Source organism: Diadema antillarum, unplaced genomic scaffold (assembly GCF_040938485.1).
Source record: "Diadema antillarum isolate AM-2024a unplaced genomic scaffold, OU_Dant_1.0 seq00001766_RagTag, whole genome shotgun sequence".
NCBI lineage: Eukaryota > Metazoa > Echinodermata > Echinoidea > Diadematoida > Diadematidae > Diadema > Diadema antillarum.
The window spans coordinates 146,235-159,018 of NW_027272447.1; the positions used below are offsets into that span (position 1 = coordinate 146,235).

General features: G+C 37.8%; 1 protein-coding gene across 1 annotated transcript in view; it reads right to left on the bottom strand.

The window, feature by feature from the left end:
• Positions 1 to 3,391: 3,391 nt before the first annotated feature.
• Positions 3,392 to 12,784, bottom strand: part of LOC139712161 (uncharacterized) — a 161,349-nt gene continuing 151,956 nt past the window's right edge. The window contains exon 6 of the mRNA XM_071623999.1: positions 3,392 to 6,498. Coding sequence (XP_071480100.1) covers positions 4,567 to 6,498 — 1,932 coding nt within the window. The 3' untranslated portion in view covers positions 3,392 to 4,566. The remainder of the gene's footprint in view (positions 6,499 to 12,784) is intronic.

Below are 12,784 nucleotides of genomic sequence, written 5' to 3' on the forward strand. Positions count from 1 at the left end.
AATTAAAGATTTTGTGAATATTACATAACTCAAACAGTGCAATTGCATTCAATTTCTTTAAGTCTGCCTACGATGTCTTCCATGAGACTGGAACACAGCTGATTCAGTGGCAATCATTAATACCCTAAAACACTATAGTAATTCACTATCAGATGCATAGCAATCTAGGGTTATACTGTAGCTCTCCCTTTTCCCATCAGACAACAGACAGTTCTTCCAATGTGCACCTGAATGTTCAGCACTTGTTAACATGCCTAATACAGTGCATGTTTGCTGTCCCATATTACAAGTTATGAGATTGATGATTTTTAAATGAAACCATCACACACACCAGATTCTACAGGGCATAGATAATATACAAGTGAGAAGGGCAAATGTATACATGTGTGCATAATAGTATGAACAGTCAACTCAATGAAAGTCCATTTTGTTAGGACTGGGAAAATGCGTCAACTTCTGCAAAAGTTGACGAGAAATGGACTTATGAGCACTGTCCCTATCAAAGGACGGGGGTGTTGTGGCCTTAATGCATTTGCTTTGTAGACACAAGATGATTATTTGCCCTTGATTATAAGTGTCATTCAGACATTTATACATACAGCATACCCAGGAATCCCTTTATAACAGAACGTTGGTTTCAGCTTACGTCATTGTGCCATCCATACAGCTTGAATAAACCCATAAATGTTTACTGTACAAATGGGCTCTTGTACAAGTGGGATACATGCATTGTATGACAACACATATTATGGATGCAACAGTAAAATAGGAAATGCAATGGGAGAGTGCTGAAATATTCTTGAAATTAAAAAGAAATCATTTTTTTTTCTCACTGCCTGTTGACAAACTTTTAAAACATTGCAATACAGGTAAGCATGTTGTAGAAAGGACATGCTTTCATTTCATATGCTTCACAATGTGATACATCACGTCATTTACCAGGGTATCATATCCTGGGTTACTGCGTTGTGCAGTGTCATCTCATGTTCGTAAGATGTACAATTACACACTGCCATCAAGGCAGCTAAATTCAAGCAGTGGTCAACAATAATCCCAGTGCTAATTCAGCCATGTTATAATTTTTCTTTTTCTTTTTTTTTATTGGTACTGGAATTACAATAATAATAGTAATGATACTTTTCTGAATTTTTTTTTTTTCAAACATGCTATTACCATTTTGAAAAGTAATTCAGAATGAGATCATTTTTATCCATGTACTCGTCCCTTGATTATTTATATACCTTGGTACATCTTCAGAAGACTAGTTTGAATGCTCAGTGTGGTGCTGCTGTCTGTGCACTGAGATCACTGATGCCACCAATGTAGTGTGTGTGATGAACACTGATGTTACGGTGTTGCTGCACTGCTTAGATCATTGTTGCACTGCTTAGATCATTGTTGCAACAAAATTTTCTCCCAGAAAGCATGGAATAGATGGCCCTGTTGTTTTCTAAGGTTGATGAAAACATGTGGGTTTACATTTGTGTAAACTAATCCCCGTGAAAATAATATTTGCCTTCAGAACAGAAACAAAAATTGTCGTCAATGAATGCATACAGGTACAGTATACATTGTGTAGTTTGACCTTGTCAGGTGATACTCAAGTTAAGGTATTTGTGTATTGGTCTTCGTCCAAGCCTACAGATGACTCAGCTTCTGCCTTTTTCAAATCAAGACTGTTGCTAAATCAGGACAAAGGTCTTATCCTCAAGTCATCCTGATTTAGCACTGGTGGCCAATATACTGTTTTGAAGTATAACAGTGTGACAGATTATCAAAGATTACTGAGTGTCTGACAAAAAAATTAAAGACTAAGCTTGAATAATTGAAGGAACTTGCATCCAGACATTCATGTTTGATGATCTTATGGGCATTATTGTCATCACATTTTAATTTTGTACATTAAAAGATTTCAACTTTGATACAATGTATGTGTGTGAAGAAAACTACAGTCGCTGTACCTCCTTCCTACAGGATGATGTGTAAGAAAAAAAACAAGCATCACTATAACATTAGTAGAGAATCAATACAAAATTCCTCTAAAAAGAACAAGAACTTTATGAAATTCATGAATGGGTATGTTTAGAAAAAACAAACAAACAGTGACCTCACAACCTGAGACTGCACTACTCATAGAATTCTCCTTAACCCATATCGGGCCACCTGCCGGATATTCCGTAGTTCGTCTGAACGCCGCAGAGGGCACATACGGAATATTCCGTAGTGAATGAAATGAAGTATGAACGACGTCATTCCAAAGTTCTTTCACCTTCTAACCTTTGACAACATATCCCAGAATGCTTTGCCACACTGTCTGTGATAATTCAAGAAAGCTTTGTCAGTCGAACGCCAACAATATCGTTAAAATCATCGAAAGAAATGTGTGTTTACGTGGAATGACGCGATGTAACCATAAAGCGTCCGTGCGTGCTATCTACAGCTGTATGGAGTGCTCGATTGTGAATTTTCTGCCACAGTTTTTGTGGAAGCTTGGACACTTGCCGGGTGATGATATGACTGTGATTATACTAGTAGTCCGACACGTACAGCCACACGTATGTACGACAATTGTAGAATTCAATCGAAACTGAAATGCTGTATCTATCGTAAATAGTTTCGCTTCAACAAACTAATTATTCACACATTATACTATTGATTTCCCATGCACTCACAATGGCTTCATCATCATAAACATAAACACAAACCTGCAATTATTGTATCAATGGTCATGATATTTATATGTTCAGAAAGCTGACACTCTGATCATTTCATTTCCGTACTGGATGTGTAAAATTATAACATTTGCTATTTTTAATCCACGTATGAAAGCAAACAAACAAAATGATTTCGTTACTTTTGGATTACTGTAATTCACTTCTACTGAGTACTATGACTGCACTGTGCATTGAATGGCAGCATGTCATACGTATGACCATATAAAAGGGAATTTTGTCCTCTTTCAAATGATATATAATTTGTCTACGTTTTGTTCATTGCTTGCTAATGAAGAGCGATTGTTTGGAGAGCTGTCTGCTTGTTGGCCGTGTGTGTGCAAACGGTGCTGGGCCACTGCAGTGTTTGTTTACACAGGTGCGTTGGCCCGATATGGGTTAATTGTACAGCTATATGGTCTACTGACATTAACATGATGATGGTGTTCTTCACATTGTTACGCTAATTTGTCAAATGACCATCAGGATGGAAACTTAAGCAAAAATTGTTTTGATGACCAAATATTAGAAGAAAACACACACACACACACACAAAGGAAATGCACTAATGTCACATCACTGGGAAACAAAGTGCAACATGATTAGGATAACTACAAAATAACACTCATGAAAAGAATTATGTTAAAGAATTACTTGTACAAACGAATCAAAGGCTGTGTGTGAAGTATGCAAAATAGGCTAAATATAGGTCACTTTCTGTGTGCAAAAATATAAATCTCTTAACAAGGCACAATATGGAAGACAATAGAGAAAATTAACAATCACAGAACATGTTTGATTGAACATTTGTGCTAGAGAGGAAATGTTCCATAAAAAAGGACAAAGAATTGGACTGATGCACACGATCAATGCTTCCACCGACTAACATCACTTTAAAATATCATGAGCGTAGCCATTCATTCACATGTAAATGATGTTCATTGATCTTGACCATGTACCTTCAGGATTAAGCTTTTGCCACTTCCCGGTCATTTCTATCCTTTTTGTGCCATAACATTCCAATTGGATTTTCCTGACAGAGGTTATGGCTTTGCTGAGTTTCATTTTATCTCATTTTTTTTTTTGGTGATAAAGTTCACGTCCTCATGTGACACTCTACCTTTCATTTATGCTACTTAATTGATGTTCTGCTATTTACAGAATCAGATTACCAAAATGCTCATTCCTAGCTGAATTCAGGAATTGAAAGTTAGGACTTGAATATCTAGACCTTAATCTGTTGAAGACGGGCTGAATCTGCTACAACATACATTTCCCAAAGAAACTTGCATGAGTACTCAGGACTCATCCTCAATGGGTTCTGTCAAACATACTTTGAGTGCATCTACAGCTCATGGAGATAATCAGGGCCACGTACGTGTATCAACACATTCCACTGGAGGATTTCACTTAGATCATTTTAATTGGATCTTTGGCATACACATTTAAAACAAACCAGTAGATGGTCTCCTGCACCTTTCTATACGGTAATTTGGCTGTTATAACTTCAATAACATACAGGCACACATAAAGTGGTACACAAGTTTTCACTTGTTAAGAGTGACCCTGAAACCATTGTAAAGAATCCATACATTAAATTAAATGAAAATAAATGTTTGGATTTCCCTTCATTTTTTAATATCTTAAGCAAACCACTGGTACTGTGCATTTAACATATGACCGCTGGAAAAAAAAATCATGCTCAGACCATATTTGTGACATTTGGACCATCTATGGACCCTAGAAATTTCATATTGGTTATTTCGTAAACAGTTCTTTCCTGTAATAGACAAAATATCAGGATATTTCTGTGGCTTATGCAACTTTAAAAGTGTGCATCTCATATCGTGATGATCTAGCTTTGATACAAAGAAGTCTGTTGACTGTCTCTAGTCAGCTGGGGTGAGCTGTAAGGCACTGTAGGTGGATAAGGAAATGGGGGACGGCATAAAATGTTTCGCTGCAGCATCTCAGCTTGACTGGACAAAATGGTAGGAGGAAGAGCTGCTGGGATAAAGGGGGCCCCTGGGGTAAGAAAGGGGGGACGGGGAAGAAGAGGAACATATGGGAAAATGTGCGGGTATCGAGTCAAGGGGTTGAAGTCTGTAAGAGGAGGAAGGGGCTTGCCAGAACTATCTACTGCTACTGGAAGACCTAGACTGGAGAGCTCCATGACATGGCGAGGAGACGCAAGGTCTGGGTTGGGGGTCTTTGCGGATGGGGTACTTAAGGTCTCCAGTGAATCCTTGTTGGTCTGAAGGGAGTAAGCCTGGTTCTTAGTTGGATTAATGATACCCTGAGTGATGGAACCACGAGGATTAGGAGTCATCTTCACTTTTGATGATGATGCTACTGACAGTTGTGATGGAGATGCATGGTAAGATGAAGACAGTGTCGGGCAGGAGAGGGATGCAGATGATGGTGTTGGATGTTTTCCAAGGTAATCATGAGAGTGTGAGTAGGAAGTGGAGTGCTTGAGAAATTTCTTATCTGAAGTTCGCAATCTGTGCACAGGAGAGTTCCTGATTGTGCTACTTGAGGAGAGGACGTTGGCTTTATTTATAACACTGTCTCTCTGCTTTTCACTAGGTTCATCTCCATCATCACCTGCATTCCATCGTCGTTTCTTGGGCATGCTCAGATCACATGGCTCTTCTTGTACAGGCACTGGACCATACTTCATAGAATGTGAGACAGAGGGAGATGAACCTCTAGTCTGCTGTGAGAGTGACAGAGGAGGCTTAAGTGTAGCTGTCTCTAGCAGGGTAGATTTGCTCTTCATATCCTCCATGCTCTCTTGACTAATTTTACTGCCAGTTGTCACTGCAGCTTTACTGGCACTGAGCTGGACAGACGGGTTCAGACTTGGTCGGAACAGAAATGGAGTCTGATGCAAAAATGTCATGTATGGTGTTAGAAAGCGAGGACCTGGGCCCAAGAGGTCTGGTATCTCTTCTACATCCTTTTTGTGAAGTTCATGTTCACTTGGTTTATGCTCTTTGACCATGTTTTTCACAACAAGATCACTTGGTTGCACACCACTCATATATGCCAACTTAGATCTTGTCAGCTTTGATGGTAGTACCTCCCTCTCGCTGTTCCCCTTGGAATGGTGAGTGTGCTGGATGACAGATGGTCGTGGCACAATGCCCTCTTTGTCAGTAGAACTCAATCCGTTCACCCCACCATCTGTTGGGCATGATGAACAACCAATACTTCTGCTAAGGTTGCTCTCAACAGATTTTGATTTATTCTCAAGATTGCTCTCTTTCTTGATGATTGCATGGTTTATCACCTGATGTAGATGCTCTGTCTTGGAGGAAATGTTCTTTTTCACTTCCGATGCATCCCTAGATGGTAGCAGGGTAATTCCTCCCCCTACTTTATCAAGAACAGTGGAGGTCAAAGGCTGTGACTTCTGATCCTGAGCTTGATGGCCAACTACAGGACTTGCTGAGTCTGACTTAGGCATGGAGGTAGCTGCAATGACAGGCACCTGTGGAATGGCTAAAATAACAGGTGCCATGTTCTTGAGGTTTAGCTGAGGAAAGAGTTGGTTTCCCGAGAGCTGCACCATAGAAGGGAGTGTGGTAGAGGATGAAGGCACCATAGATGGTAGAGCTATCAGTGGTGCACCATTGATACTGATGGCAGGTTTGATGTCCAGCTCATGAGCTGTGGTGCTAGAAGTGGTAGTAATGGCTGCAGTAACTGTTGGGTTAGTTACTGTTATAGACGGACTACAAAACTCAGTTTTCATCACACCTGACACTTGCTGACAATTTGCCTAGGAGAACAAAAGCTTTGTAATCTACATTGTAGGTGAACAAAACAATGAAGAAGCTAAAAACTGCTACAAACTACAGTAACTTCAATACACAAGTTTGGAGAAAATTTACTTGCAAATGTAAAATACTTTTGAAATGATAATGCATGTATCTTACTTGTGAAACAAGGAAAAGTAGAAATTACGCGGTGCGTAATATATGTCCCCGCCGGAAGTAGCATTTTGTAACAAAATGTGCAATATAGGTAAAAAATCAAGGTCAAAGGTCAAAGAAGTCAAAGGTCAAAATTCTGTGTAGAAGTTTTGAAGCCCTCACCTAGTGCCATCACATAAAGCAAATGGAATCGAAATTGGGTTAGAAATGGCGGAGTAGCATTTTGTAGCCAATGTACAATATAGGTCAAAAATCAAGGTCAAAGGTCAAAGAAGACAAAGGTCAAAATTCTGTGTACAAGTTTTGAAGCCCTCACCTAGTGCTATCACATAAAGCAAACGGAATCGAAATCGGGTTAGAAATGGCGCAGGAGTAGCATTCTGTAGCAAAATGCACAATATAGGTCAAAAATCAAGGTCAAAGGTCAAAGAAGTCAAAGGTCAAAATTCTGTGTAGAAGTTTTGAAGCCCTCAACTAGTGCCATCATATAAAGCAAACGGAATCGAAATCGGGTTAAAAATGGCGAAGGAGTAGCATTTCGTAGCAAAATGTACAATATAGGTCAAAAATCAAGGTCAAAGGTCAAAGAAGTCAAAGGTCAAAATTCTGTGTAGTAGTTTTGAAGCCCTCACCTAGTGCCATCACATAAAGCAAACGGAATCGAAATCGGGTTAGAAATGGCGAAGGAGTAGCATTTTGTAGCAAAATGTACAATATAGGTCAAAAAATCAAGGTCAAAGGTCAAAGAAGTCAAAGGTCAAAATTCTGTGTAGAAGTTTTGAAGCCCTCACCTAGTGCCATCACATAAAGCAAACGGAATCGAAATCGGGTTAGAAATGGCGAAGGAGTAGCATTTTGTAGCAAAATGTACAATATAGGTCAAAGGTCAAGGTCAAAGGTCACGACTGAAATTCTGTGCAGAAGTTTCAAAGCTCCCATGTAGTGCTATCATATAAAGCAAACAGAATCAAAATTGGCTCATAAATGACAGAGAAGTAGCAAATTGAAGATTTTGATCACACACGGACGCACACACGGACACACGGACGGACGGACACACGGACGGACGGACACACGGACGGACGGACACACGGACACACACACGTACGGAGCCCGTTTCATAGTCCCCTGCTCGAACTCGTTCGGCGGGGACAATAAACATGTAGTATGTTTGCTGTTTTGTACTTTTTGTTGTTGTTGATATGATTGAATTGCACCTGAAAAAGGAGTGGTCCTTATTCACACTGGCTAAATACAATTTTCCCTTTTTGATTTGGATACCTGTAGGGGTGGATGTGGTTAAAACACAACTTTGCTGTTTGAAGACAGACATATTCATAAGCTCATTTGGCGGCATGTATTAATGGACAATAGGACATTCACAGATTCATGTTGCAAATATAACACTAATTCTTCAAGGTAGTAATTTAGTCAGAAAGGACACATTTTTGGAAGGTAAATGAAAGGAAACAGGATTTTTCATAGCTAACAGCTTCTGCATATATATCCTAAGCTGATTTGGAAGTTTGAGAAACATGAGCAGCATTAGACAAAAAGCCTTCATCTTCCAACCAATTAAGGTTGGAATGGATAAGGATTGCACAAGTGGGCTTTTACTACACTCAGCAAAAAAAAAAACCCAAAAAAAACCCCCCAAAAACCCCACCTTTTTAAATGTTTATAATTCCTCATAGAATATTTGGCTGAAAATTAATGTATCATATACCATATGAAAGGTAATTCAATTGCTTTCAAACTGGAAGGCCCATAAAACTGCAAACTTTACGCATGAATGAATACCTTTGTTTTTCTCTTCCAAGGCGCAAAAGTAACAATTGCTAAAATGCACAAGTTGTCATTCATGCATAAGTGATCTTCCATGTAACAATAAGAATAAAAGACAAATTTAACACAATAAAAAATTTGAATGAAGTTGAAAAAATAAAACTATGATCTCTGTAATATCTTTGAAGCCCCAAAGATCAATAAACGCTAAAAATAATGGAGGAAAATGAAGAATCTTCTGTCAAATCCAAATTAAACTAGAACTATCACACAATGTGCTTAATACCCCCACCTAACACTGAGGGAGTCAGCTCAACTAGCAATGATTACTTTGTATACTTTTTATTGAAAAAAAAAGTACAATTACCATGACAAAGTATTGTTCAACATTGAATAAATGTATATTTTGCTCACTGATAGTCACATGTGCCATATCTCAAGTCAAGTGCTCAAAACCTGAGTGAGTAAATAAATCAGCAATTTCAATGATTTTCAATAAAAATGCTGTTACCATGGCAACATGTTTGCCATTAAGAAAAAAATGAAGTTTGCACAACTATATATCATAGCTGTCACATGTGCCAAATTTCAAGTCAAATGCTCACAAGCTGAGGGAATCAGGTGAATTCACATTATTGTAGGGTTTTCATTCAAAATAAGCTGTTACCATGGCAACACATTTTCTAACAATGATGAAGATCAACTTTGCACAGCTAGGTAATATAGTGGTAACATGTGCCAAATTTGAAGCCAAATGCTAAAAAAGAAATTGAGAGCTGAATTCCATTTTTTTAATGATTTTCATTCAAAATATGCTGTTGCCAACACAATGTTCAACAATGACGAAAGATGAAGTTTGCACATCTTTGTACTATAGCGGTCGCATGTGCCAAATTTCAAGCCAAATGCTCAAAGTCTGAGGGAGTTAACTGAATCCACAGTATTTTTTAAATGATATTCATTCAAAATATGCTGTTACCATGGAAACACATCGTTCCACAATCAAGGAAGATGAAGTTCAATTAAGGCTACAAATAATGAAGGAAAATTAAGAATCCTCTGTCAAATCCAAATTCAAATTAAACGAGAGAAGGAATATTAACAAAAATGGTACAAATTTGAACTGATTTTCCAAATTACGAAAATTGTAAATATCAGGTTCTTGAATGTGTCTCATGAATTCGTAAATTACTAAATGTGACCCTGCATCACAAAACAAACAGAAAGTAGTCAGACATGAAATTTTAGTTAAGAGCATATTCTGAAAGAGCAGACTTTAAGCTTTAATGTGATATATAACTCAAATCCAATGGACTCTCCTAACTTATCTAAATATTGGAAAGAAAGCACACACTCAGGAAAAGTGTGAACTGAGAAAAGACGCTCTGAAGAGGCTCTGAAGTTCAAGCACTTAATCTTTACCAAGCCGTACTGGCTGTGCGATGAATGGGACAAAAAACAGGATGTAAACCACTGGAGTAACAACAATTAAGGGATTATCAGATTAAAGTGAAATTAAGCATGCCTTATCAACACATTCTGTCCATAATTAGTGCCAACTTTCAAAGCAGTAGCATCATCCTTTCAAAAGTTATTAGAGTTGAAAGTGAAGAGTGTGTACAAAGTTTTAAGAAATGAAAAGGGGACTCTAAAGACACACCTAATCACACTATTCTACCCAAAATGTTCGAGATAAACTGCTAAAAAAACACACTTTCCAGCCTGTTTTATGATCCCAAATTTTCAGCATAATGTAGAAGACTTGTTCTTTCAGAAAATATTAAAAAGTCAAGATTGGCTAGGTTGACCCATTTCACATATTTTCAGTCCTCACACAAAATGAGTGTGTGCAACTTTAAATGAATGAAATAAAGCTTTTCTGTTCATTTGATAATGTTTGTGCGTTTACTCATTGTGTCATTTGAAGCTACCAATTTATAGGAAAGGTACAGAGGATGAGTTGGGAAATTATCGACCAATATCTTCACTGTCTTCTTTTTCTAAAATACTTGAGAAAGTGGTTTATAATCATTTACTTAAATTTTGAAATGAATGTGATATTTTAGCTGATAATCAATTTGGGTTCCATACAAAACATGCAACCACCCATGCTATTTCATTACTTGTTGAGAAAGTTGCAAAAGTTATATACTCAAAGTAGCATACAGTCGGTCTGTTTCTGGACTACTCCAAAGCCTTGGACACAATACACCACAAAATACTTTTGTACAAATTAAATCATTACGGTATTCATGGAAAGGTCTTGGAGTGGTTCAGAAGTTATCTTATCGGAAGAACTCAGTTTGTTACTGTGAATATTAAACCATGACTCAGAAATAAACTTGATTTACTGTGGCATTCCACAGGGCTCCCTCTTAGGTCCTCTTTTATTCATTTCTTATATCAATGGCTTTCGCAACTCATCCTCTCTGCTGTATTTTCTTCTGTTTGCAGATGACACAAGTCTTTTTTATTCTCACTCAGATCCTTATGTATTGCTTGATTCTGTGAAAAATGGAACTGCAACTGGTATTTGAATGGACTCGGGTGAATAAGTTATCGCTCAATATGAATAAGACTATATGGTTTTCAGTAATAAAATAACGTTTCTTCCAGGTTAAATATTAGTGAATGGATTGCATTTAAATCAAATAGATTCAACAAAATATTCTTTTATTTATAATGATAACAATCTTTCTTGGAAGTCTCATGTTGATTATTTCTGTAAGCTGTTTGTGAAAATGTTGGAGTTATTCACAAATAGAAATATCTCTTCCCAAAGCCAATATTGCATTGACTCTATTCAACTCTATTATTACCTTACTTAAATCACGGCATACTGGCCTGGGGGAATTGCTCAAAGAATAAAATTGATTAGTTATTTTTGATTCAGGAAAAGGCCTTGCGGAATATAAATCGTGCACATTTTTTGGATCATACAAATGAATTGTTTGTTTTCAGTAAATTACTAAAAGTTTCTGATTTATATTTGTATCACATAATTTCTATGTAGAGCGTGTCCCAGAAAAAATGAAACCAGGTTCCCATGCAACTTTTTACTATCGAAATCATACATTTTCTTTATGAGATATACATCAATGGAAAGATAAACTTTTCTTCTTTCATGTGACGTACTACTTAATGTTCATTGTTCATGCATGACTGAGTTAGAACAATGAAAAGCGGAGCTACCAAGTTTTTATTTGCACGTGCAAATGGTGACTTTAAGTGAATTTTTCAGACTTTTAACGTTACGTTTTCGAAAAACAAAGTTCATAACCCAAATATTCATATTTTCTTCTTTCATATGAGACCTTACGCATCAAATATGAATAACGCATGCTTGAGAAAAATTTGCATGAAAACATGCTTCATTTCTACCTATTCTACGGACAGTCGAAGAAAACAAGCAATCAGCACTCCCGACTTAGCATTACACAATGGGCTCATCTGCACCATTGAATTCACACAAAACAACCGCAGTGCTACAGTGAATGTTGTTCGGGGGGGGGGGGGGGGGGGCTATTTACAGAGAATGCTGTATGAGACGGACAGCCCTTTGTTGTCATTTATTTAGAATAAGCTTTGAGACATAACCAATAATTGAAGACTAATATCATGAGTATTCTCAGGCTGCACGCAGTCCAATGGATACGGGAAATCAACATTACAACAATGATACACATTTTGATGATTTTATACTTCAAACTTATTTCACTGTTTTTATTCCTCTCTACATTTCCCTCACGCGTGGTTAGTCCTTCATTACTGACAGGGTTTTAAAGGTTTTGAAGGGGGAGGCGAAGCAGAAAGAGAGGGTACATCACTTTATTTATCACTGAACTTGCACTTTTCAATTTCAAAGGTGCAAGTGCAGGGCAGAGAGTCGTCTTTTTTTTTTTTTTTGGGGGGGGTCTTAGAACGTTTTTTTTTCGCGGTCGTAATCTGGCAGAACTGCGTATCTCCTTTAACCCATCATGCCAGAAATTGGGTTTAAAGATTCAATGTTACACCTTTCTAAACTGGGATACGATGAGTTGCATTTTTCTTCTTTTCATGGTCAGGGTTCTCGCCAGGAATTTCTTCACGCTTGTCGGCAGTTATACGCGTTGTTCTGGGGGTGGGTACGAAGCGCGGAAGCCTTCGCTAGTGCTCAATACAGCACATATAAATCGCCGCTAAAATGCCACTAAATGCGACATTTTCACGGAGATGTAATGAACGTTGTTATTGTCATAGAAACAATGCAGAAACTCCATGCCTTTTGTTGGCGGCAGTTCCTAAATAATAAATGAAAGAGAAGTAGGTGCCGATGGTGAAGGTTCCGATTTCTTTTAGGCCTTTCCT